This window comes from Rhamphochromis longiceps, linkage group LG9 (assembly GCF_057381845.1).
Source record: "Rhamphochromis longiceps isolate RC_006_pf linkage group LG9, R_longiceps_female_GT1.1, whole genome shotgun sequence".
NCBI lineage: Eukaryota > Metazoa > Chordata > Actinopteri > Cichliformes > Cichlidae > Rhamphochromis > Rhamphochromis longiceps.
Genome location: NC_140565.1, coordinates 10,995,367 through 11,019,014, shown reverse-complemented (window position 1 = coordinate 11,019,014; position 23,648 = coordinate 10,995,367). Strand labels below are relative to the sequence as shown.

Here is a 23,648-nt window from a genome sequence, read left to right as displayed (position 1 = left end):
AGAAACAACATAAAAGAAAAGTAAACAAAACAAATCGGTAAATAAAGGAAAATGGTAATAAGAAGGGAAAAAAAAAGAAAAGAGAAAACCCCAACAATCCCCTCTGAGCAAGCACTAGGCGACAGTGGGGAAGAAAAACTGCCTTTAAACGGGCAGAAACTTCCGGCAGAACCAGGCTCACGAGGGGCAGTCAACTGCCGGGACTGGTTGGGGTGAAAAAAGATGAAGGAGAGAGGGAAGAAGTGTTAGGAGAGAAGGGGAGAGGAGAGGTGAAAATTAAGATGGAACAGAGGTGGAGGGAGACGAGGTGACGTCAGCAGTAGAAAAAATAGAAAAAGTAGAAAAAGCAGGAGTGTCCCTCCTCCAGAAGAAGCGGAAACGTTTTTTCTTCTTTTCCATGAGCTTTTCCACGACCACTTTTTTCTCTAGGATGAGGGTTCTCAACTGATCGGTTGTTTCTTCAACTTCCTTCTCAAGTTTCTGGCATCTTTGCTCCATTTCTTTTAATAGATTGCACTTGTCTGTATTTTGCTGTTGTTTTTCCTTGTGCATCTTTTCTAACTGCTCATTTCTTCTTGTGATTTCTTGAAGCTTACGCTGCAGGTCTTCATTTATTTTCTCTTGTTGCTGCTTTTGTGCAAGCATTTCAGCGTTTTCACACTTCAAGTTGTCTGAGTCCTGGAGAATACGTTTTTTTTCTTCTTCCTGTTGCTCTTTCTCTTGAAGAAGCTCTTTTTTTTTGCACTCTGTTTCATCCAGCCTGACTTTCAGCACTTCGTATTTTTTCTTTATGCCTTTGAGTTGGTCCTGCATTTGTGTGACCCCTTCCTTTTTCTGTCCGAGGATTTGTGCAGTTTGTTCCATAGCTTCATCAAGCGTTCCTTGGAGCGCCTGATTCTTTTGCTCCATGTTTTGGAGATCCCTTTGCATCTCCCCAATAGTAGCATTCGCGCGTTGAAGCTGGGCAGACGTTTCTTTTAATTCAGCACTCTTTGTCTTGTTTTCCTTCATCAGGAACAAAATCTTCTGTCGTGCTTCACCAAACTTTCCTTCCCAGGCCTCACTAATAATTTTTGTGTAAGGCTGGCGTTGCTGTTGTTTTTCCAGCTCTTGATTTCGTGCTTCCAATTGTCTGCACTTCTCCTCCAGTTGAAGCTTCTCTTCTTCAATTTGTTTAATTTTTGCATGTAGGTCGGAGTTTTCCTGTAATGTCCTTTGGACTGATGAGGCACCAATGGATCGTGTCATATCAGGCTTCCCTCTTGAAGTGAGTGGCCGGCCAGACCTCGAAGGAGAGGCAGCAAGATTGTTTATTCTTTGTTGGCATTTTCGTGGATACATTTTTAATCCTGTGCACAGTGACTCTGAAGAGGTTTACAAATACTTTCAAATATAGCTCTGGTCGAACGTTTGAAGGCTGCGAACAAACTGACTAAAACTTGCTGCTCCTGACCCCTATTTATAGAAAAGGCTCAAAGGCATGTGCTTGTGACATCATCACATGTCCTTGTGACATCATCACTCTTCATGAATCAGATTGTCACATGACATTTTAGAATGCGCCCCCTGCCGCCATCACAGTAGGCCAGACAAAGGATACAGCTTCAGCTATGGTGGTACGTGTGTAGTCGGTTGCAATGTTAGATCTCACGATCGTGAAGGCAAGAAACTGGATTAATCTTTTAATCGTTTTCCATCCTGGCGGCAACGTGAGGGATCCCATGTATCCGATATCACCAAACAAAGACGCCAGGCATGGATTGCAGCGGTGAGACGAGCGGATATCGAGTTCCGTGCAATCCCCAGCTTTTTGTTGGTTTGCTCGCGGCATTTTCTCTCCGGTGAGTTCTAAAGTAATTCATATCACTATCCGATTGTTGAGTCTGACGTCACTAGCCGTGTCTGGGCCTAAACTCTGCTGCAGGTCCATATATCAAATGATCACTGTGGCATTACTGAGAGTTAAAACACTGTCTTAAGTCTTTCATCTTTAATAAAATTATCAGCGTTCTGCTCTACCAGGTGTAACAACTGAGTTAAACATCCAGGCATCCATGACAATGGAATTTATGACATATGAGTTAGAAGTTAGCAGCAAGTTAGCTCGCTAGCTTCTATCTAAATACAATATAGCATGTCCTGACTGCGGGGTTTTGGAAACAAATTAAAACGTACAGCTTTCTTATCACTTCCAACATAAATGAAGACAGAAAACTAAACAGCAGTGACAGTGGCTGCAAATTTTACCAGGGTTTTAGTCAAATGCCCCCCTGTGATTTTACCTGCACCCTGCGATTTGATTTTTAGTTATTTTAACAGCAAACTGAAGAAAAGCCTTGACTCCGTTGCTCCACTCACCACCAAAAAGATTAACGTAAAACATGCATCACCCTGGAGAAACGAAGAAGTCAAAAAACTCAAAAGAAATTGCAGGGCAGCAGAAAGGAGATGGAGGAAAAATAAAAATAATATCAACCATCAAATATTTTCCGAGCAATTTAAAATGTACAATAATACATTAAGGAAGTCAAGAAATTCATACTTCGCCAAAATAATCAGTATTAACAAAAATAATCCCAAGGTCCTCTTTTCCACCATAGATCATTTATTTAACCCTGATTTTAACAGCTCCCAAAGAACCCCCACAGACTCGCTCTGTGAGCAGTTTGCAGACCACTTCAGGGGAAAGATCAGCGCCATCAGATCTGATATTTTATCTAATCGCGATATGATTGTAAACACATCTGAGGGCTCGATTGTACCTGAGGAGACACTGGACAGCTTTGTCCTGGTTAATGCTGAGAACTTTCAGAAGGTTTTCTCCACAGTGAGACCCACCACATGTCTTTTAGATCCAATCCCCTCTTCACTCTTTAAAACACTTTATGGATTCTTTGAGGCTGAGCTTTTATACATGATGAATTGCTCTCTTCAGTTGGGTGTCTTCCCTGCTGCCTTTAAAACGGCGGTGGTGAGGCCCCTTCTGAAGAAGAGCAATTTGGATTGTAATGATTTTAATAACTACAGACCTGTATCCAACTTACCATTTTTAAGTAAAGTCTTAGAAAAACTTGTTTTTACTCAGATTACTGATTTTCTCAATGATAGACAGATCCTGGAGATATTCCAGTCTGGATTTAGGGTGAACCACAGCACAGAGACGGCTCTCCTAAAGGTTTTAAATGATCTTAGATGTAACTGGGACGCCCAAAAGCTCTCAGTCCTGGTGCTGCTGGATCTAAGCGCAGCCTTTGATACAGTAGACCACGCTATTCTTTTAAACAGACTAAAACACATGGTGGGCCTCTCTGGTGCTGTACACAACTGGTTCACTTCCTATCTCTCTGACAGATCTTTTATGGTGAGTATGGATACATGCTCCTCTAAGATCCATAAAATGACATGTGGTGTGCCTCAAGGGTCGGTTCTAGGCCCTGTACTTTTTAATTTGTATATGTTGCCTCTCGGCAGTGTCATCAGGAGGCATGGAGTGAACTTCCACAGTTACGCTGATGACACGCAGCTGTACATCTCCGTGTCTCCTGATGACACCAGACCAATGGATGCCCTTTTTAACTGTATCTTGGATATAAGATCTTGGATGGCAGAAAACTTTTTACAGCTTAACCAGGACAAAACTGAAGTTTTAATTGTCGGTCCTGAAGCTCAGAGAGAGAAACTCTTGTCTAAATTAGAGGCATTTTCACTATGTCCTTCGCTACAAGTGAAAAACCTGGGTGTTATTTTTGACTCTGAGCTTGGTTTTATCCCACATGTTAAACATGTAACCAAAATTGGATTTTATCATCTAAAAAATATAGCCAGAGTCCGCCCTATTCTCTCTCGGGCCAACACGGAGATGCTGATGCATGCTTTTATTGCCAGTCGCATTGATTACTGTAATGCCCTGCTCTCTGGTCTTCCTAAGAAGAATATTTCAACTTTACAACTCTTGCAAAACTCGGCAGCTCGTGTGCTGACGAAGACCAGAGGGCGGGCCCACATTACACCGGTTTTAGAATCGCTGCATTGGCTCCCCGTGTGTTTCAGGATCGATTTTAAAGTTCTTTTATTGGTTTTTAAATGTCTTAATGGTCTTGGGCCTTCTTATCTCTCAGATCTGCTTTTACCATACGAACCCTCGCGGACCCTGAGGTCCTCTGGTACTGGCCTTTTGATTGTCCCTAAAGTCAGGACACATACTCACGGAGAGGCAGCTTTTCAGTGGTATGGTCCTCGTCTGTGGAACAGCCTGCCGGAGGAGCTCAGGGCCGCAGAGAACGTACATGTTTTTAAGAACAGGCTCAAGACCCACCTTTTTAATTTAGCTTTTACTTAGCGTTTATTTATTTTTTATGCTTATTTATTCTATCCTGTTATTCTATTATTAATTTAGGATTTACCTAATATTTTTTGATTTTATTCTTATTCATTTTTTAATCTTCTTACTCTATTTATATTTATATTTATATTGTATCCTGTTCTTATTTATTTTATCATTTTACCCTGTATATATCGTATTGCGTCATATCTCCAGTGTTTCCTCGGAGGGCGCTCTCTGCACCGGGGCTGTTATTGACCGTGGCTGCTGGTCTCTGGGGTCCTCTCAGCCTGGTTGGGGGGCTCCTTGGCCTCCCTCCGGCTGTGTGCCCAGCCCGGAGGCTGCGGTCTGTGACCGGCTCCCGGTGCAGACGGCTCTCTGTTATAATGTTTCCTCACTTGGCTCATGCGAGCCCAGCCCAATTTTTACTCTTTAAGTGTGCGCGTGTGTGTATGTGTGTGTGTGGGTGGGGGTGGGGGGATATATGTGTATTGAGAGTGTGGGGAGTGAGTTGGAGGGTGGGGTGGGCTGCTTTTAACTATGTAAAGCACTTTGTGCTACATTTTTTCTGTATGAAAAGTGCTTTATAAATAAAGCTTGATTGATTGATTTGTAGGGTTACTGAAGTTGGGCTAGCTGGTATATAATGATGTGCTACGTGACCGCTAGTAACACAGCTATGTTAGCACAATATAAACACGCTAACTTTTTTTCCACTCGATAAAAGTTAACGTGAGTGTTCTCGGTGGTCAGGAACAAATGTAATCGCATGGCAGGATGCTGTAAAAGGACCAAACCAAAAGGCTTTTAGTGGGGTTTTTTTCAATGCGCTGCGGTCATAGATAATGAGATAAAACATGCTAATGTGTGATGCTGCAGAACCACGTCATGTCGACTGAGTAGCTTTTGATTTGGCATTATTGCAGGCAAACCAGCATATGAAATGGATGTAACAAATCCAGACTGGGCACCAACACTGCACATGGGGCACGACGACAAACCTGTGTCAGACTCGGACCGGCACGCAAGGCGTATGCAACGGAAGCGAAAAAGAGCACCCATTGCAGGTAAACACCCCCCTCTGAAAACATACTAAATTGCTCTTATGGTACACTAATCCGCACATAACTTAAAGATGAATCACACACCTGTCATTGGAATATTGGTGTACATTAACCTTAAGTCTATGCACTATTTTTTATCTTACAGGCTTGATGATCGATGAAGGTCTGACAGAAGAACAACAACCATGTCATGGAGGCAGTGGACAGCAGTTGTGTTGGACAAGTGGAGGTTGACGTACCAGCTGCAAATGTGGACAGTGGTGATGGGAGTGACAGCGTCACGGAAGCTGAAGGGCAGACGAAGGACTGTGTGTGCAGTCAACAGGGCAGAGCAGAAATAAACCGGCTGTTGGAGGAGAACAGACTGCTTCGAGCACAGTTGCAAAAGACAGAGCTGAATGAAACTTTCTTAAAGGACGATACCGAAAAAGTAAGATATTACACTGGACTATATTGTTATGCAGTCTTAATGTCCCTCTTCAACACTGTCAAAGATTTCCTGCCAATACCGAAGAAACTGACAGGTTTCCAAATGCTCTTACTCACACTAATGCGTCTGAGACTTGATCTTCCAGTCCAGCATCTTTGTCATCTATTCCATGTGTCGCACAAAACACTGTCTTCTGTCTTCACCGATACCATTGATGTTTTGTATGCCCACTTAGGAGCACTGGTGCACTGGCCTGAGAGGCACTGTCTGCAGGCGACAATGCCTCCACAGTTTACTGAAACTTTTGGAAAACGAGTAGCAATCATTGTTGACTGTTTTGAGATTCGAACAGAAAGACCATCTAATTTAAAGGCACGCGCACAAACATACTCTCATTACAAGGGTACACAGACCATAAAATACCTCATCGGGATTACACCCCATGGAGCTATTTCTTTCATTTCCAGGGGATGGGGGGTCGTGCATAGAGCAGGGCGATATGGCCAAAAATATTTATCACGATATATATTTGAAAATTTGCGATAGCGATATAACCGACGATATAATTGATGCGAGACAAAATACAACTCCACAACATTACTAGCGCAAAAAGACAACCTTCCATTTATTTTCACCTAAACAAGAAGCTGGTTTTTATGTACATTAAAGCTTTATAAAAATGTAACAGTGCAAATGCAAATTCCTTGCTGAAAGTTTAACCAAAAGGCATTTCCAGTAGAAATGGGCTGACATATCCTGAGCATAACCATGTATAATATCCACTGAAGTTAAAAAGAGGTGCTTTGCAACATTAAACTGCAGTGTGCAGTACGCATTTTTCGGACCATAAGGTGCACGGGATTATAAGGCACATTAAGCGAAACAAAGCAGTCAGATAAATCAAACTTTATTAAACTCATTCTTCTTGCTTCCTCCACTTCTGTACCATTGATTCATTAATGTTGAATTCTCTGGCAGCTGCTCTATTCCCATGTTGTTGCAGTATATTAATGACTAACCTGGTATTGTGGATAGATTATCTCAGTTGTTCTCCTGACTGAAGTTTGGTCCGTTTACAGCATCCTGCCATGCGATTGCATTTGTCTCTAACCATGAAGAACCTTCACGTTAACTTTTATAAGTGGAAAAGTGTTAGTGTTCGTCCTCCAGCTTCACTGTTTATGTTATGCTAACATAGCTGTGTCGCTAGCGATCACGTAGCACATCATTATATACCAGCTAGCCCAACTTCAGTAACCCTACAAACGTCACTGCTGTTTAGTTTCCTGTCTTCATTTATGTTGGAAGTGATAGCAGAGCTGTACGTTTGATTTTTTTCAGAAATCTCTCAGTCAGAACATGCTAAATCATGCTTAGGTAACTAGCGAAACTAGCGAGCTAACTTCCGCTAGCTTCCTGCTAACTTCTAACTCCATTAAATGTAATAACTTTTTGTTTTCATGGAAGTTAAACTTTATAGTTACACCTGGTAAAGCAGCAATGCTGATCGTTTTACTAAAGATGAAAGAATTTAGACAGTTTTTAACTCTCAGTGATGCTGCAGTGTTGTTTGACCTGAAGCATACGGAGTTTAGGACCCAGATTACTCCCAGATTTAAGAGCATCTTAGTCCGACAAATACGACAATAACGACGACCGCTTGCATGTTCTGCAAAAAAATGTGCTTTGTCGTGTATCTGACAGACAAACACCAAACCAGTTCCACATCACGGAAGTTGCACCATTTTTACAAACCAATTCTGGTTCATCTGTTTCACTCAACAATCGGCCATGTGCGTATGAAAACAAAGGCACTGCGCATGCGCGTTTTACTCCCATTCTATCGCGATATTTCATTTTCCTATCGTTGCCTAACATTATACCGGTATTACCGTGAATGGTATAATATGGCCCAGCCCTAGTCGTGCATCAGATAAACACATCATAGAGAGATGTGGCATTCTTCAAAAGCTGTTACCAGGGGACGTAGTATTGGCTGACAGAGGCTTTGACATCAGAGATGCTGTAGGAATGATGTGTGCGGAGGTCAAGATTCCAGCTTTCACAAAAGGCTACTGTCAACTTGATGCAAGGGACGTTGAACAAACGAGAGCAATTGCCCACCTGAGAATTCATGTTGAGCGAGTAATAGGTAGTTTGCGCAACAAGTTCAAAATGTTACACACAGTCTGATTACTCTTATCATGTGAGGCTGAAGACACAACACTTCTTGATAAGATCGTTAAGGTTTGCTGTGTTTTTGTTAATATGTGCCCCAGTGTTGTTGTCAAACCAGGGCCAAATGACACTTGCTCCTGTTGAGTATTCTTAAAGCTGTTCTTTTGGATGTACTGTACATTGTAAATAGTTGTACTTTGTGTGAAGTTGTTTTAATAAAACAAAAAAGAATAGTATATTTGTTTGTTTTTCTTTATTATAGATCTATTCACATGTACACAGCAATCACATAAAAATGAAATGCAAACTATTTACATCGCACCACACAGCTGTCATCAATCTTTAACCACAACATGAAACATTACAGGCTATTTAGAGCAGCACGTTGTTTCGAGAAGTATTTCCCAACAAGTTCAGGAAGGCACATTTTACGAAAGAAGTCTTGTGCTTTCTTTAAGCGCGGTTTCCAGAAATCCACAGCAGGGAAGACGCGAGTCACAGCAAGGTCTCTCTGTGTCCACACAACGAGGCCACAGTGGCTGGCGCCCGTAACAAAGACTCAGCGTCTCTGTTGTGTAAACACGCCAGTGATTGGGGTAATGTGGGTGACTGTGTAGTGTAGTTGGTGTAATAGTTTTCGACTCCACACAGTCACTGCTTTGCTGTGCTTCTGCAGCGTATCCAGTAATGGTGACAAATCCTCCAGCGTTGCAATAGGAAGCTGCTCTTAAGCGCAGAAAGAATTGTTTCCAGGGATTTCTATTTGTATCCAGCTTGGCGTGCAGGATCCTTTGTGTAATCTATGCTTACATATGTATTTTACACACAGACAATGTGAAAAATACAACACATTGCTATGGATTGATGCTGAAAGTGCTAATTGCACTAAAAAATTTAGCTGAAAAAAATAACACCAACTAAATAGATAAGCATGTCTGTTAACAAAAACCCCCAAACGCTTTACCCAACTGGGGTTTTTCAACTACCTCACTGACAGAATGAGCCCAGGTATTGCCAGTGCCACTGATGGAAATGAGCCACAGCAGCTCTTCAGCACCTACAAATGAGACCTGCCCACACCAACAAGCAAGAAGGGAGACCAGGTGGCGAGCATCGCCACACTTTCCAATCCAATAAACTACCATTGCAGTTAGTAGTAAGTGGTTGATTAGTGCAGCAACAACAAAAACACACTGAATGTCATTTTAAAATACACAAAATGTTTTATTTTACATTCTATCGAAGTTCCTGCTGGAAAGTGCTGTACTGTACAAGATGCTTCCCTCACCGCAAACTCAGGTTTACTGCTGGATAAATTTTATTTCCACATTAGTCAACTCAACAACCAAGACAGAGCACAATAGAGACAATAAGGGGGTGGCTGTAGCTCAGGCGGTAGAGCAGGTCATCTGCTGATCGGAAGATTGGTGGTTCGATTCCTGGCTTCCCCCAGTCTGCATGCCAAATATCCTTGGGCAAGATATTAACCCCAAATTGCTCTCCGATGCATCCATCGGAGTATGAATGTGTGTGAATGTTACTTAGAAAGCACCTAGAACAATGTGCTTGTGCGAATGGGTGTGAATGGGTGAATGCACAAGTTGTGTAAAGCGCTTTGAGTGCTCAGAAGAGTAGAAAAGCGCTATATAAGAACCAGTCCATTTACCAATATGTGCACTGGTCTAATGATGTTTATGGCTCCCAAAGTATCGAGTATTGAGGTCTATTGCACTGTTGACTATTTACAAAAGTATTGCACAAAAGGTATTGCACAGTGAGGTGAAGAGGCACTACAGCTTAGTTGTTCCCCCCTCCTTTGTCCTCCTGTTTCCCCTCCCTCTCCCCTCCAGAGAGGAGTTAAACAGTCTGATGGCGTGTGGGACAAAGGAGTTTTTAAGTCTGTTAGTTCTTGTCTTGGGGAGAAGCAACCTGTCACTGAACAGACTCTTCTGGTTGTTAATGGCCGTGTGCAGAGGATGCCTGGCATTGTCCATAATGTCCATCAGTTTCTTTAGTGTCCTTTTCTCTGCCACTGTCACCAGGGTGTCCAGCTTCATGCCGACCACAGAGCTAGCCTTCCTGATCAGTTTTTCCAGCCTGGATGAGTCCTTCTTTGCTGTGCTGCTCCCCCAGCACACCACAGCATAGCACTTTAAGAATCTAAAAGATAACAAAATCTGATAGGTAAAAATAACATTTTGAACCAACTAGGTGGTTCCCAAAAATCTGGCGTGCTGTGAGTCCTTAAAAAAATTGAGGAAACCGGAAAAGTAGCAGGACTAAATAACTCTGTACAGCAGATGAACTGTATCTGGAAATCATGTCCTTAAGATGTAGAAAAATATAAAGAAAAGCAAAGACTTGAAGTACCTGAGAGATGCACTGGCCCTTTAATGGATCCATCTGCTGTTTGCTGAAGCCTCATCAGAAACGGTCTCAGTGGAAGGCTGTCAGGAAGCCATTTTTAGTGAAGAGAAACAGGGAGAAAAGGCTGAGGTATGGTAAATTACACGAGAACTGGACTATATCAGTGGCAACAGGTCTTACAGCATTATGAATTCATATTTGACATTTTTGGTTCAAATAATTGTTGATATGACTCCAACAGAGGGTGTTTACATCCATCTGTAAAACACGATGAAGGCTCTGCCAGTGGTGTTGGGAATCTTGAGAAAGCTGATGGAAATATGAACCAGATATTAAGATTTTCATTAATCATGCAGTCCCAGCTGAAAAGCATCTAGTTGGAAAAGGCATATTTTTATTCATTACGACAATGATCCCAAACACACGGTGAATGCAGTAAACGTATACCTAGATCAGTCATGGATTGGCCTCCCCAGAGCCCAGACCTCAACATTTATTAAAGCAGTGTGTTCCGGAAAGAGAGAGTCCAGGCTATGTTCGATAGTAAAGGTGGCCATACCAAATATTGACTTTCAAGTACATTTTTGCCTTATGTACTGTATTTCCATTTATGTTTGCACGTTTCAGTGAATTGCTCTGCCTATTTCCCATTTTCCCAGCAGAATATAACGAAATGAGGATGCCTCAAGACTTTTGCAATATTGTATCAGAAGGAGAAAAAAGGTGACAAATGTCCCAGTTCTTCGTGGTTAATCTTGTTAATGTTGCCTTCTGTTTTCTAATGGTTTCCTGCCAAAAACCCTAAAAAAGTGTTCTCCAACCTCGTGAATTGAAAACACTGGATTTGTTATAGAATAACTTCTAATTAGCTATTATTTCACAGAGGAAATAAGATAATCGATAAAAGAAAAAAAGACGTGAAAAGGAGACAATAAAAGAAGCCCCTTCCTTTCCCACATGTGCTAAACTTAGAGCCAAAGCCTCACCCTGCCGCTTTCCGCTTCATTAGAGCTGTTTAAACAAAACAAGTTTAAAATAGGGTTTCTATCTGAAACAGCACATGCAGTTAAAAGGCCAATGTGGAAAATAAATCCTTGTGATTATAGTTGAACAGGAAGCAGCACTTGCTCTGCCTTTCAGCCCCATTGAACAAGACGTCAGCAGCTCTATGGAGGTAGTTTAGTCTTTTTTACAAATTCAAAATTAAATATGCGAGCACTCAAAAATTAAGGTTCACTGAGAAATGTCCTCATTTTTTAAAAAGAAAGGCATATTCCTTGTTATTTAATACAACATTCAATTGATCAGAAATGTTAGAAATCATGGTAAATGGGCTCATCAATACAAAATCATGATTGTCTTTTTAATTGTATAACTTTGTAGACTACTTTTCCCAAACCATCACTCTAGTGCTCCACTGGCACCTCGTATTACTTAATGCAAGTAGTTTACAGGTGTTGTGTCGTGTCTTTCTACAGATGTAGAAAGGTCAGCTACTCAAGAGACCTTCCCCAAATCTCCCTCATCTTCATCTTCGTCAACGAGGCTCTGTCGGTGATCCTGCGCTCAGTCCACTCAGCTGTCAATCACACACTTGCTCAAGGAGGTCATCCTGGTGGACGACAACAGCGATGACGGTCAGTATAGATTAAATATTTTCTTCAGCTAATACCAAATAAGAAGAGTGGCTTTTTCGCCCTCTGATTAGAAGATGGTTTATAGTGAGTGAAACACAGAATTTCCATCTAAAATCCACTGAGTCATCAGCAGGATTTCTACTGAAAGCAACAAAATACACATCAAATTGTCATTCAGCATCCCAGAAATAATTATCTTATACAATAAGTGTCATGTAACCTGAATATAATTATATAATTAAGTTTTATATTATTATAAAACTGAAACTAGTGAATAACCTTTGCACTGTCCTCTTCCTGCTGTGACAAAACAAATTTCCCACGTGTGGGACTAATAAAGGTTATCTTATCTTATCTTATCTTATCTTATCTTATCTTAAAAAGGTGGCGCGGTCGTTGATGCTCAGGAAGCAGTAGACCCCCGTTGGTGTTGTTTAGAGTGAGTTGGAGCTTAAAACAGCACCGCAGGGAGCTGAGTGAGAACTTTTATGTCATCTCTCTATTTGCATGTGTGCTTCTGTATTTCTTTATTTATCAACTGTGTTGTTGTGGTGATGAATTTGTATGTTTTTTATGTTTGTTTTCAGCTTTTGATAGTGTAGCAGTGACAATAGTTGGCATACATTAGTGGTTATTTAGGATAGGATGAGCTAATAAGCCATCATGTCTTTGTATTTTGCTAGGAAAATGGGAAATAGATGCAGCAGTTTACTGAAACTTGCAAACATAAGATGCCAGATGCATCTCTCAGGTTGTGTGTCAGTTTTGTGTTATTTCTTAAGGACACAACTTTCAAATTCTGTTCGTCTGCTGTAGATGTTTTTATTTAAGCTGCCAGTTCTTTTGTCCTCTACTTGTTTAGTTTCTTGACATATGTCAAGTTTTTGGCTAATAGCTCTTTGGTAATCACCTTGCTGGTGTGTTATCGTTGTCATTTTTTGTGCAGGAAACAAATTGTGTATTTGTGACAAGCTGCTGGTAATGTGCCAGTAACGAATTTGTCCCTTGAGTTAGGTGCCTTTATTATGTGTGAATGATTCATAGGAACAAACAAATAAAGGACTGCACTGAAAATTATAATAAAATGATGTCCAAAGAAAAATTTGAAGGAGCTTCAGAAAGCCTGAAGAACGTGAAATAAATTACAGAATTAAAAGACAGTTCGGTTCCTTGGAAGCAAAATGTAAAGACAAAATGTTCACACATGGCTCTATGCAACTAAATAAGAGCTTTAGGATTGTCTGAAAGTATTTGTTTGGGTTTTTGCTCGTAATTATCTGCTCCACTCTATGTTCACCTGTTCCTTATTACCCGGCTGCTCTAAAGTGATTTCTGCCAATCTTTGTCAGCTCATCTGTGAGCTTGTTTCACTCATGCGCTCTGCAACAGTCCCTCATGTTATTCTCTGCTTCACAGGTTTTTTACTCATTTTCCACCCCTTGGGCTTTGTTCTCCCAATATCAGCTTTATTTAAATAAGCTTTCTTTATGGTGGTTTTGCTGATTTTCTGTATTCATTTGGAAAAGCTTACAAACCTAACACAAATAATTGGGGTATAACCCTCAATCTCATTGGGCCTGTTTGAGTGCACATATGTCAATGAACTTAAAAAGGGCTAGTATGTGCACTTTGCTAAAGAAATGCTTTGATTATATATATATATACAGTGAGTATATTTTCATAGGTACAGTGGGGCAAAAAAGTATTTAGTCAACCACCGATTGTGCAAGTTCCTCCACCTAAAATGATGACAGAGGTCAGTAATTTGCACCAGAGGTACACTTCAACTGTGAGAGACAGAATGTGAAAAAAAAATCCATGAATTCACATGGTTGGATTTGTAAAGAATTTATTCGTAAATCAGGGTGGAAAATAAGTATTTGCTTGGTGTGCAAAAATCAACTGTGGGAGCAATCATCAGAAAATGGAAGACATACAAGACCACTGATAATCTCCCTCGATCTGGGGCTCCACGCAAGATCTCATCCCGTGGGGTCAAAATGATCATGAGAACGGTGAGCAAAGATCCCAGAACCACACGGGGGGACCTGGTGAATGACCTGCAGAGAGCTGGGACCAAAGTAACAAAGGTCACCATCAGTAACACACTACAACGGCAGGGAATCAAATCCCGCAGTGCCAGACGTGTTCCGCTGCTGAAGCCAGTGCATGTCCAGGCCCGTCTGAAGTTTGCCAGAGAGCACATGGATGATACAGCAGAGGATTGGGAGAATGTCATGTGGTCAGATGAAACCAAAGTAGAACTTTTTGGTATAAACTCAACTCGTTGTGTTTGGAGGAAGAAGAATACTGAGTTGCATCCCAAGAACACCATACCTACTGTGAAGCATGGGGGTGGAAACATCATGCTATGGGGCTGTTTTTCTGCCAAGGGGACAGGACGACTGATCCGTGTTAAGGACAGAATGAATGGGGCCATGTATCGTGAGATTTTGAGCCAAAACCTCCTTCCATCAGTGAGAACTTTGAAGATGAAACGAGGCTGGGTCTTCCAACATGACAATGATCCAAAACACACCACCCGGGCAACAAAGGAGTGGCTCCGTAAGAAGCATTTGAAAGTCCTGGAGTGGCCTAGCCAGTCTCCAGACCTCAACCCCATAGAAAATCTGTGGCGGGAGTTGAAAGTCCGTGTTGCTCGGCGACAGCCCCAAAACATCACTGCTCTCGAGAAGATCTGCATGGAGGAATGGGCCAAAATACCAGCTACTGTGTGTGCAAACCTGGTAAAGACCTATAGTAAACGTTTGACCTCTGTTATTGCCAACAAAGGTTATGTTACAAAGTATTGAGTTGTATTTTTGTTATTGACCAAATACTTATTATGTAGTGTGAAGCGCTTTGGGGTCCTTAGGGACTAGAAAAGCGCTATACAAATGCAGGCCATTTACCATTTAGTGCTTAGTGGGTTGCCCTTTGTGTTCTTATCATGTTGTTTCACACAACCAATACTAAGGCTTGATGTGAGGTTTATAAAGGAGTGCAGGCTGCCAGTGAGAGAAGTGAGACAAAAGAGTTGTCATACTGGGAATGGTTGCTTAAGCTCACTCTGCTGTCCTTTCATATTTATCGACATGAATTCCAATTATTGTGATTGCATGAAAATAATTATGCAAGCTAGGCATAATGTGTCAGGCTTTGATTGTTGCTGCCAGAGGGGACTCTGGAACAGCATTTTTCTTTTTTTCCTCCTTTCTTCAGTAAAGAGGGCTGCAATGGATCTGATGTTAGAGAAGCTAAGAAAAAAATACAAGCACTTTCTTTAGCATGTAGGGATTCTTCTTAAACTCGCCAACTTAGCTGCAATGGTGATATATTCTTTTCAGGCTTTATTAGTCCTGACATCAGATCAAATACTGGAAAACTCCAGCTGGCAGACTGTTCAAGGATAGATGTGCAGATTATAAGCTAAACTGCAGATTCAAAGATCAACTAAAGATCAGTCTTTATAAGCATTTCTGACTTGTTTTGTTTGATGTGTTATCTTCATTTTCTGAACTGTAGAGCAACTGAAAGGTCCACTGGAGGAGTATGTGAACAAACGCTATCCCGGCCTGGTGAAGATTGTAAGGAACCAAAAGAGAGAGGGATTGATCAGGGCCAGGATCGAGGGTTGGAAGGTAGCCACTGCTGAGGTGACAGGATTTTTTGATGCCCATGTGGAGTTCACCCCATCATGGTGAGTGGGTCCTATCATCTAGCGGGAAGCACGGTGTTATTAACAGTCAGGAGTGAATTTTTGGTATTTGGAAAAAGGCTTATTTTAGTGTAAATTAAAGTGAAACACAGCATTCAAAAACAAAAATGACATGTACTCAAAATTAAATCTGGAAAAAAACATATCTTTGCCAAATGTATGAACATTGGAATAACTTATAGAGAGATACTCCCATACGGTTTATGACAAAATTTAATCCAAAGTGATTGATGGCCCTAATCATGACCTTTTGACCTCCCCCCTCCCCCCCGGAAGCGAGTAATGACCGTGACGAATTGCATCCGGAGAAGGGGGGGGGGCGGGAACCCCCCGACATCCGGAGAAGGGGGGGCGAACCCCGGAAGCGCGCCATCTGTCGCTAAGCGTGTTGAATTGCATCCTGAGAAGGGAGGGGGGGTAAACCTCCGGAAGCGCGCCATCTGTTGTTGGGAAAAAAAAAGAAAAAAGTTTTTAGAGGGAGGAGAATAAAAGCAGAGAGGAGGAGTTCACAATTTCTAAGCCTCAGACACACAAGATGGATTTCATTCTGCAGCCCAGCAGCTCTCCTGTGTCCGATGAGATCTGCTCTCCCAAAGAAGAAGGCTTTGAATATGCCATATTCAATTACAGCATATTTACTAAGGAAGGCCTCGATCCGGACCTTATGACACTTCCGGAAATACTCCGGAATTGTCTAGTCATTTTCAGACCTGATGCGTCATGTTCCATATACATGAGGGGAGGGGTTTGGTTCCTGAAGCACAGCGGTGATGCAGCAGCTGATTTTGTGCTGTATAGAGAGACAGAGCGGCAGCTAGTTTTCCGCAAACTCATAGTCTGAATTCTGTTTCAATATTATGACGATTTTCTCTGTATTTCTTAATGGGAATAAAGAGTGACTTCCTGTAGAGATTTCAATAGTATTTTATTTTCCTATAATACAGACGCAGTAAAAAAAACCTTTAAGATGATCTGCCTAGCAACAAATTGCATTTTTAGGCTACACCATAGCTTGTGATGAAAAGAAGAACTTTCTATCCGCTTGTAACCTACAGGCTGCCTACCCCGTATGTGTAAAAATGAATAAATATCCCTTAGTGAATACTTTTCTTTGAATACTACTTTTCCTTTTGAGAATCCCTTTTACAAGGGACTGAAAAAACAAACCATAATTGCCGTGACAGGCGATCTTGTTTCACACACACACACACACACACACACACACACACACACACACACACACACACACACACACACACACACCGCGGGTCAAGGAGGAGTGAGATATCAGATATCAGTTTTTTCTCAATGCTTATAACCTATAACGCGCCCCCCAAAACAATATTATTATTATTAAAACATCTATAAGGTAGGTTTTGCGCAGCCTGCTCCTTGTCAGACCAAAGTTTTTTTCTTCATTACTTTTAGCTACTTTTACACTGGGTTTTCTCAATAGACAGAAAATGAAAATGAGGAGTCAACAGCCGATATTATCATTGCTTGTAACCCGGTAAATAATTTCGTACATCTCCCCATAAAATAAGCCTTAGTGGAAAAAAGCTCATATTCGAATAAGTTTATTCCCCTCTGTGGGAAAGAGTTTTTTTCTCAGAGTCAACCATGAGGCGAGTTTTGTCAACAGCAATTGTCCATTTGGTAAAACAAATATCCGCCTCTAAGTCGTATTTTACCGTTGCAGAATGTGGAAAACAGACAGCCCTCACAGGAGGCACCCAGGGGCCCACCTCACACACCATAGTTAAAATATTTAAATTTCAACTAAATTTGTAGTAATGATCGGATTTCCTCACTTATCTACACCACACTCCTTGATTTCTTATCGTTTCTTATCGTTCCTCTGTCCCTTAATAGAAACTATCCTCCCTTTCAGTTGTCTTTTGCACTTCCATATCGCAAAGCAGTTACTGTAGGTTATTTTCTGCTTATGCATTAATGTAATTAATTAACTTATTTATCCTTAAGTACGGTAATGACTTGAGTTCTAATGCTTTTTGTCTCTTGAGTTAGCCGTCAATGTGGGATTTTTTTACCCTTTTGTTCAGTTAAAGCTGCCTTTCATTCTTCAACGCAGCTTAAACTCTAATAGGTAAGCTTTCTTGTAATTTCTTAGTTCTGCAGGCTTCTTGAAAGACATCCGAGACTCTTCTTTGGATGCTGGATGCCTTTTGTTTTGTTTTCTGTCAAGATGATCCCACACTGCTTCGATTATCTTGAGGTTCGAACCCTGGAGAGATCAATCCATGACTGATGCGTTGTTTCATCCAGGCATACTTTGACTACAATGGCAGTATGTTTGCGATCATTGTCGTACTGAAAGTTGCTGCCAATCAGACATTACTTGGTATTACATGGTCGATCAAAATCTGGTGGAACTTTTCTACATTCATAATTTGATTAATTTGGATAAGAGCTCCAACAACACTGGCTGAAATCCAGCCTCAAAGCACGGTAGAGTATCCACGCTGTGTTAAAGACGGCTATAGACATTCACTGTTGTATCTCTCTTCGGACCTCTTCCATGCATATTTCAAATTTGGATTCATTACTCCATAAGACATATTACAGCTGATTTCTTTTTCCAGTCAATTTCTTGTGTAATTTGGCACACCTCAGCCTTATTTTTCTCTGTTCTCCTTCCTTAAGAATGGCTTATTAACAGCCACCCTTCCAACTCAGATAACTTTTGATGAAATGTTTACAGCACTTGAGTTACTCGCCACGGCCATCCTAAATGCTAAGAACACTAAACTTTAATTCTAAATTACGTTAACCAGAAAAAACAAGCCAAAGTCGAGATGTTGCTGAGCTGACCTGTGCTATGCTATGCCTTCTAAAGCACGTATAATGTAAACAGAACTGGTCTTTGCACAGAAGCCTGTGGAGCTTCATAATTAACCTCAGTGTGTGAAGAGCACTCTCCATTTAATAATAGCTGTAATAAAATGTTATGGCCGACGGTGTTAAACGCTGCACTTGGGTCTAGCAGGGAAGATTTCAACTTTTCAATACGAATGAAGGCTGAAAACTGATTAGATTAATGTCTGATGATCTTTTCTGTGCTTCTTCAAGTTTGTAACACCAAACATATTAAAGGATGATGTAAGGCTCACAGGAAGAGTTTAATTAGACACACATTTACTATTTTCTTTATACTCTTTCTTTCTTGACATGTTTAATATGATTACTATCAGAGGAGAAAATGACCCTTGTGTAGTTTAAAAAAGTTTTATTTAATCAAACTGTAATGTTGTTGAACTCTGACGGACGTGTCTTTTAATCTTGTCAACAAATCCTTAATCATCTAAATCTGCCATTTATCATCTAGTAAAATGTTCCCTCTGCTTCTGCTGCACATCTCCCCGGACACTCTCCGCTTCACCTGTCCTGTGCAGGTGGTCCAACCCCTGCCTGCCTCCTTAAACTGGGGTGTTTAAATCTCTTTACCTCTGTTGTGAACTTCACACAAAGTTTGTGGTAACAAAATCAAACTGACGAGGATCTCGTTTGAAAAACACACACTCACGAGACAAAATAAAAACAGACTGCTCAAAGCAAAAGCAGAGCCCTCACAGCTGGTAGTACAAAACACAGCGACAACATGCGTATTAGATACCCTCAGTGCCAGAAGCATAAATATGAAAAAATGTGATCACCAAGAGTATCCTAACAACGGCGTTGAGGTGGGTGTTACAGTAAAAAAAAAAAGTAGCCAAATTTTCATCTGAAAATGTTGAATTTTAGTAAAAACAATGCTCTGTAGTTTGATACTGTCGTTACAGACTAAGCAGATGTTTAAAGCCTTCGGACGCTCATTTGAAACGCACTCATTCTCCTTATCAGCTGGAAACATTAAAGCCGTAAAATGACTTTTTCAAACGGATAAAAACTATTGAACAACAGCAATGTTGAGCCTGTTCCAAAATTTGGATGTACATGTGTTGAAGGTGTGGGTCTTGTTGAATTATTAAACATACATTCTTTAATTTTTCGAGCCACAAAAACAACAACTTTTAATTTTCTTCTGCTTGAGTATCGGCCTCGGGTAGCTCTACTTATCATTGCTCAGTCAGTTGTCTGTTTGTGCTACTTTTTTAAGGAGCAGCGTATTATTGGTAAGGGTGACTTTATGTGTTTAGCTACTTAAGTGGAAGTACTGTGGATAGTTTTACCTTACATACATAGATCTACCAATACAGCTTCTGAGGTAACTGTTTACAAAATGTTATAATCTATTCAAAGGTTCTTTGCAATTTTACATTGATAAACATTATCCTTAACACATTTGGCCCACATAAAGTACTATGGCCATCACACTGTCATTTAGAATTGTTTAAATAACTCCTGTCTTAAGTCCTTCCATCAAAAAAAAAAAAAAAAAAAAAAAAAAACATGGTTCACTTTTACATCACAAAATGTTAGAAATATAAGTCGTTCATAACAAACTGAAAGGTTGGGAGTTTAAAAATCCAAACCGATGGAAGAATCAGAATCAGAATACTTTATTGATCCCTGGGGGAAATTATTTTTTGTTACAGTGCTCCATTATAAACCAACATTAAGACAAGACAGACAATACACTAACTAAGAATAGTACAATATATACATATATATACATACATACATACATACATACATAAGTCACTCATAAATAAATAGCTGGAAAAGAAACATGTGTAGCTGTAGCAGCAAACAGTGTGTTAAGTGGATGCGTTGTACAGGGAGATGGCCACAGGCAGGAAAGATTTCCTGTGTCGTTCAGTGGTGCTTTTCGGTAATCTCAGTCTCTCACTGAACGTGCTCCTGTGACTGACCAGCATGTCATGGAGTGGGTGGGAGGTGTTATCCAACATTGTCTTTATCTTGGACAGCATCCGCCTCTCCGACACCACCTTGAGGGTGTCCAGCTCCATCCCCACAACATTGCTGGCCTTACGGATTAGTTTATCGAGTCTGTTGGCATCTGCGACCCTCAGCCTGCTCCCCCAGCATGCAACAGCATAGAGGATCGCACTGGCCACAACAGACTCATAGAAAACTCATAGAAAATAGGAAGCAGAAGTAGAAGACTATAACGTCTCAGAGCACACGGTGTCTATTATTGTGTAGACATGTATAAATAAGAGCTTAATAAAGATGCTTAATTTCTTAAGAAATAAACAGGTGGAGTGATCTTTATCAAAAGTGGATGTTGCATCTGTGGCTAAACCACTGTACCCAAAAAAACTTTAAAAATCTACTGTGTGTGAGGCTGTGTAAGTAAAGCTTGCCCTTCACACCCGCGTGTAATAAACCATTTGTTGGGGGGTTGTGGATTTGGCACCTCAGCATTGTGAAAGTGGGGAAACATGTTTCTGGCTGTGCATAAGATTTCTGCTTACAAATTAGAATCTCAGTTCTAAATGAAATTCAGATGTTTTTTTAAGTATGGCTAATGTATTATTTGACTTCTAAGACACACACACACACACACACACACACACACACACACACACACACACACAAGAACAACACAGAGAAGAAGAAGAGGGGGTCGTTTTACTACGCATCATAAAAACGCAATCATTCATAACATGGACAGTGAGAAGTAAAACTCGTCGTCTTACCACATGTTATATTCTGTAAACTTAAAATAATCCGCAGAAATTAGAGTTTAGTGTTTTAATTCATCTATTAAAAAACACGAGTCAACATTACTGAAGTGACGCTTTAACGATGCGTCTTATCATCGTGTTTATGATGATAAAACATGTTCTCTCGTTAGTAGATGTCTGCGCTGTCACTTGTCACGAAAATGTTCAGAGCCAGGGTTCCTCTTTAATTACCATTGATCGTTAATAGGGTCACAAAAGATTTGTCGCATTATCCCCATAAACAAAATGCTTTTATAGAAATCATTGTGATACAAATATTTAGATTCTTGATTCACAATGTGCACGAACTCAAAATCTTTAGAGGTTCATATTTATAAAGTATCGCAAATAATACATTTATACCATTGTATGAGCTACACTTCTTGTAAAAACTGATTGAAAAAAGCTCCTGTCGTGACCTTCCTTCTGTGAGGACACACACACACACACACACACACACACACACACACACACACACACACACACACACACACAGAGAGAGAGGGAGAGGGGGGGGGGGAGATCATTAGGATTGGAGGCGTTTTTTGGATTTTCACTTATTGTCGGCTTTACAGTCACATAAAATTCATTCCAATTTTTTGCCTTTGCTTCAATTAAGGTGTTTCTTTAAATCTACAGCAGCTCCCTTTTCAAAAGGTTTACTGACAACTGACAACGATCAATAGCAGCATACGTGGGGGGAAGAGTATGAGTCTTACGGTGACAGCGGGGCCGTGGGAGCCGGAGGGAGGGGTGAGGGTCCGCGCTAAATTTGCAAAGTTACTGATTTAAAAATTATATTTTTGAATTTTTAATTGCATGACAAACATACGATAGACTCTTGAGCATATTTATATAGCTAAATACACAACGGTATAACCGTGCTAAATAAAAGAGGTCCAAGTACCAAAGCACTCTAATGCAAGCCTCTAAACTGCATGTTGATAAGTACGTGAAGCGTACCTCTACAGCTGAAAACAGATTGTATCCATACTTTGAGGATCTGCTGAATTGTTTTTTTTTTTTGATGAACTGCAGATGATGATGAATTCCTCTTTATTGTAGAAACAGTCCCTAAGCTGTTGTTGCTCATACTTACCGAGTTCCCTAGCTACTTCCTTACTATGTCAGTAAACCTTTTGAAAAGGGAGCTGCTGTAGATTTAAAGAAACACCTTAATTGAAGCAAAGGCAAAAAATTGGAATGAATTTTATGTGACTGTAAAGCCGACAATAAGTGAAAATCCAATCACAGAAGGAAGGTCACGACAGTATCAGTAAATATGAACCTCTAAAGATTTTGAGTTCGTGCACATTGTGAATCAAGAATCTAAATATTTGTATCACAATGATTTCTATAAAAGCATTTTGTTTATGGGGATAATGCGACAAATCTTTTGTGACCCTATTAACGATCAATGGTAATTAAAGAGGAACCCTGGCTCTGAACATTTTCGTGACAAGTGACAGCGCAGACATCTACTAACGAGAGAACATGTTTTATCATCATAAACACGATGATAAGACGCATCGTTAAAGCGTCACTTCAGTAATGTTGACTCGTGTTTTTTAATAGATGAATTAAAACACTAAACTCTAATTTCTGCGGATTATTTTAAGTTTACAGAATATAACATGTGGTAAGACGACGAGTTTTACTTCTCACTGTCCATGTTATGAATGATTGCGTTTTTATGATGCGTAGTAAAACGACCCCCTCTTCTTCTTCTCTGTGTTGTTCTTGTGTGTGTGTGTGTGTGTGTGTGTGTGTGTGTGTGTGTGTCTTAGAAGTCAAATAATACATTAGCCATACTTAAAAAAAACATCTGAATTTCATTTAGAACTGAGATTCTAAGTTGTAAGCAGAAATCTTATGCACAGCCAGAAACATGTTTCCCCACTTTCACAATGCTGAGGTGCCAAATCCACAACCCCTCAACAAATGGTTTATTACACGCGGGTGTGAAGGGCAAGCTTTACTTACACAGCCTCACACACAGTAGATTTTTAAAGTTTTTTTGGGTACAGTGGTTTAGCCACAGATGCAACATCCACTTTTGATAAAGATCACTCCACCTGTTTATTTCTTAAGAAATTAAGCATCTTTATTAAGCTCTTATTTATACATGTCTACACAATAATAGACACCGTGTGCTCTGAGACGTTATAGTCTTCTACTTCTGCTTCCTATTTTCTATGAGTTTTCTATGAGTCTGTTGTGGCCAGTGCGATCCTCTATGCTGTTGCATGCTGGGGGAGCAGGCTGAGGGTCGCAGATGCCAA

At 40.6% G+C, this 23,648-nt stretch overlaps 1 protein-coding gene, 1 long non-coding RNA gene and 1 pseudogene across 2 annotated transcripts; 2 read left to right on the top strand and 1 right to left on the bottom strand.

The window, feature by feature from the left end:
• Positions 1-571: 571 nt before the first annotated feature.
• On the top strand, positions 572-8,229 carry LOC146661731 (uncharacterized). The gene is made up of 3 exons (XM_085418221.1): positions 572-1,841; positions 5,248-5,388; positions 5,531-8,229. Exon 3 carries the CDS (start codon positions 5,576-5,578, stop codon positions 6,359-6,361), a length of 786 nt encoding a protein of 261 aa, XP_085274347.1. The 5' UTR covers positions 572-1,841; positions 5,248-5,388; positions 5,531-5,575; the 3' UTR covers positions 6,362-8,229.
• A 967-nt stretch (positions 8,230-9,196) lies between these two features.
• On the bottom strand, positions 9,197-11,063 carry LOC146661730 (uncharacterized). Its single transcript, XR_014913252.1, has 2 exons — positions 10,364-11,063; positions 9,197-10,153 (listed from the first exon to the last, which is right to left on the bottom strand). It is a non-coding gene; the product is annotated as an uncharacterized LOC146661730 (long non-coding RNA).
• An 11-nt stretch (positions 11,064-11,074) lies between these two features.
• The window catches only part of LOC146661729 (polypeptide N-acetylgalactosaminyltransferase 17-like), a 29,656-nt pseudogene continuing 17,082 nt past the window's right edge, over positions 11,075-23,648 (top strand).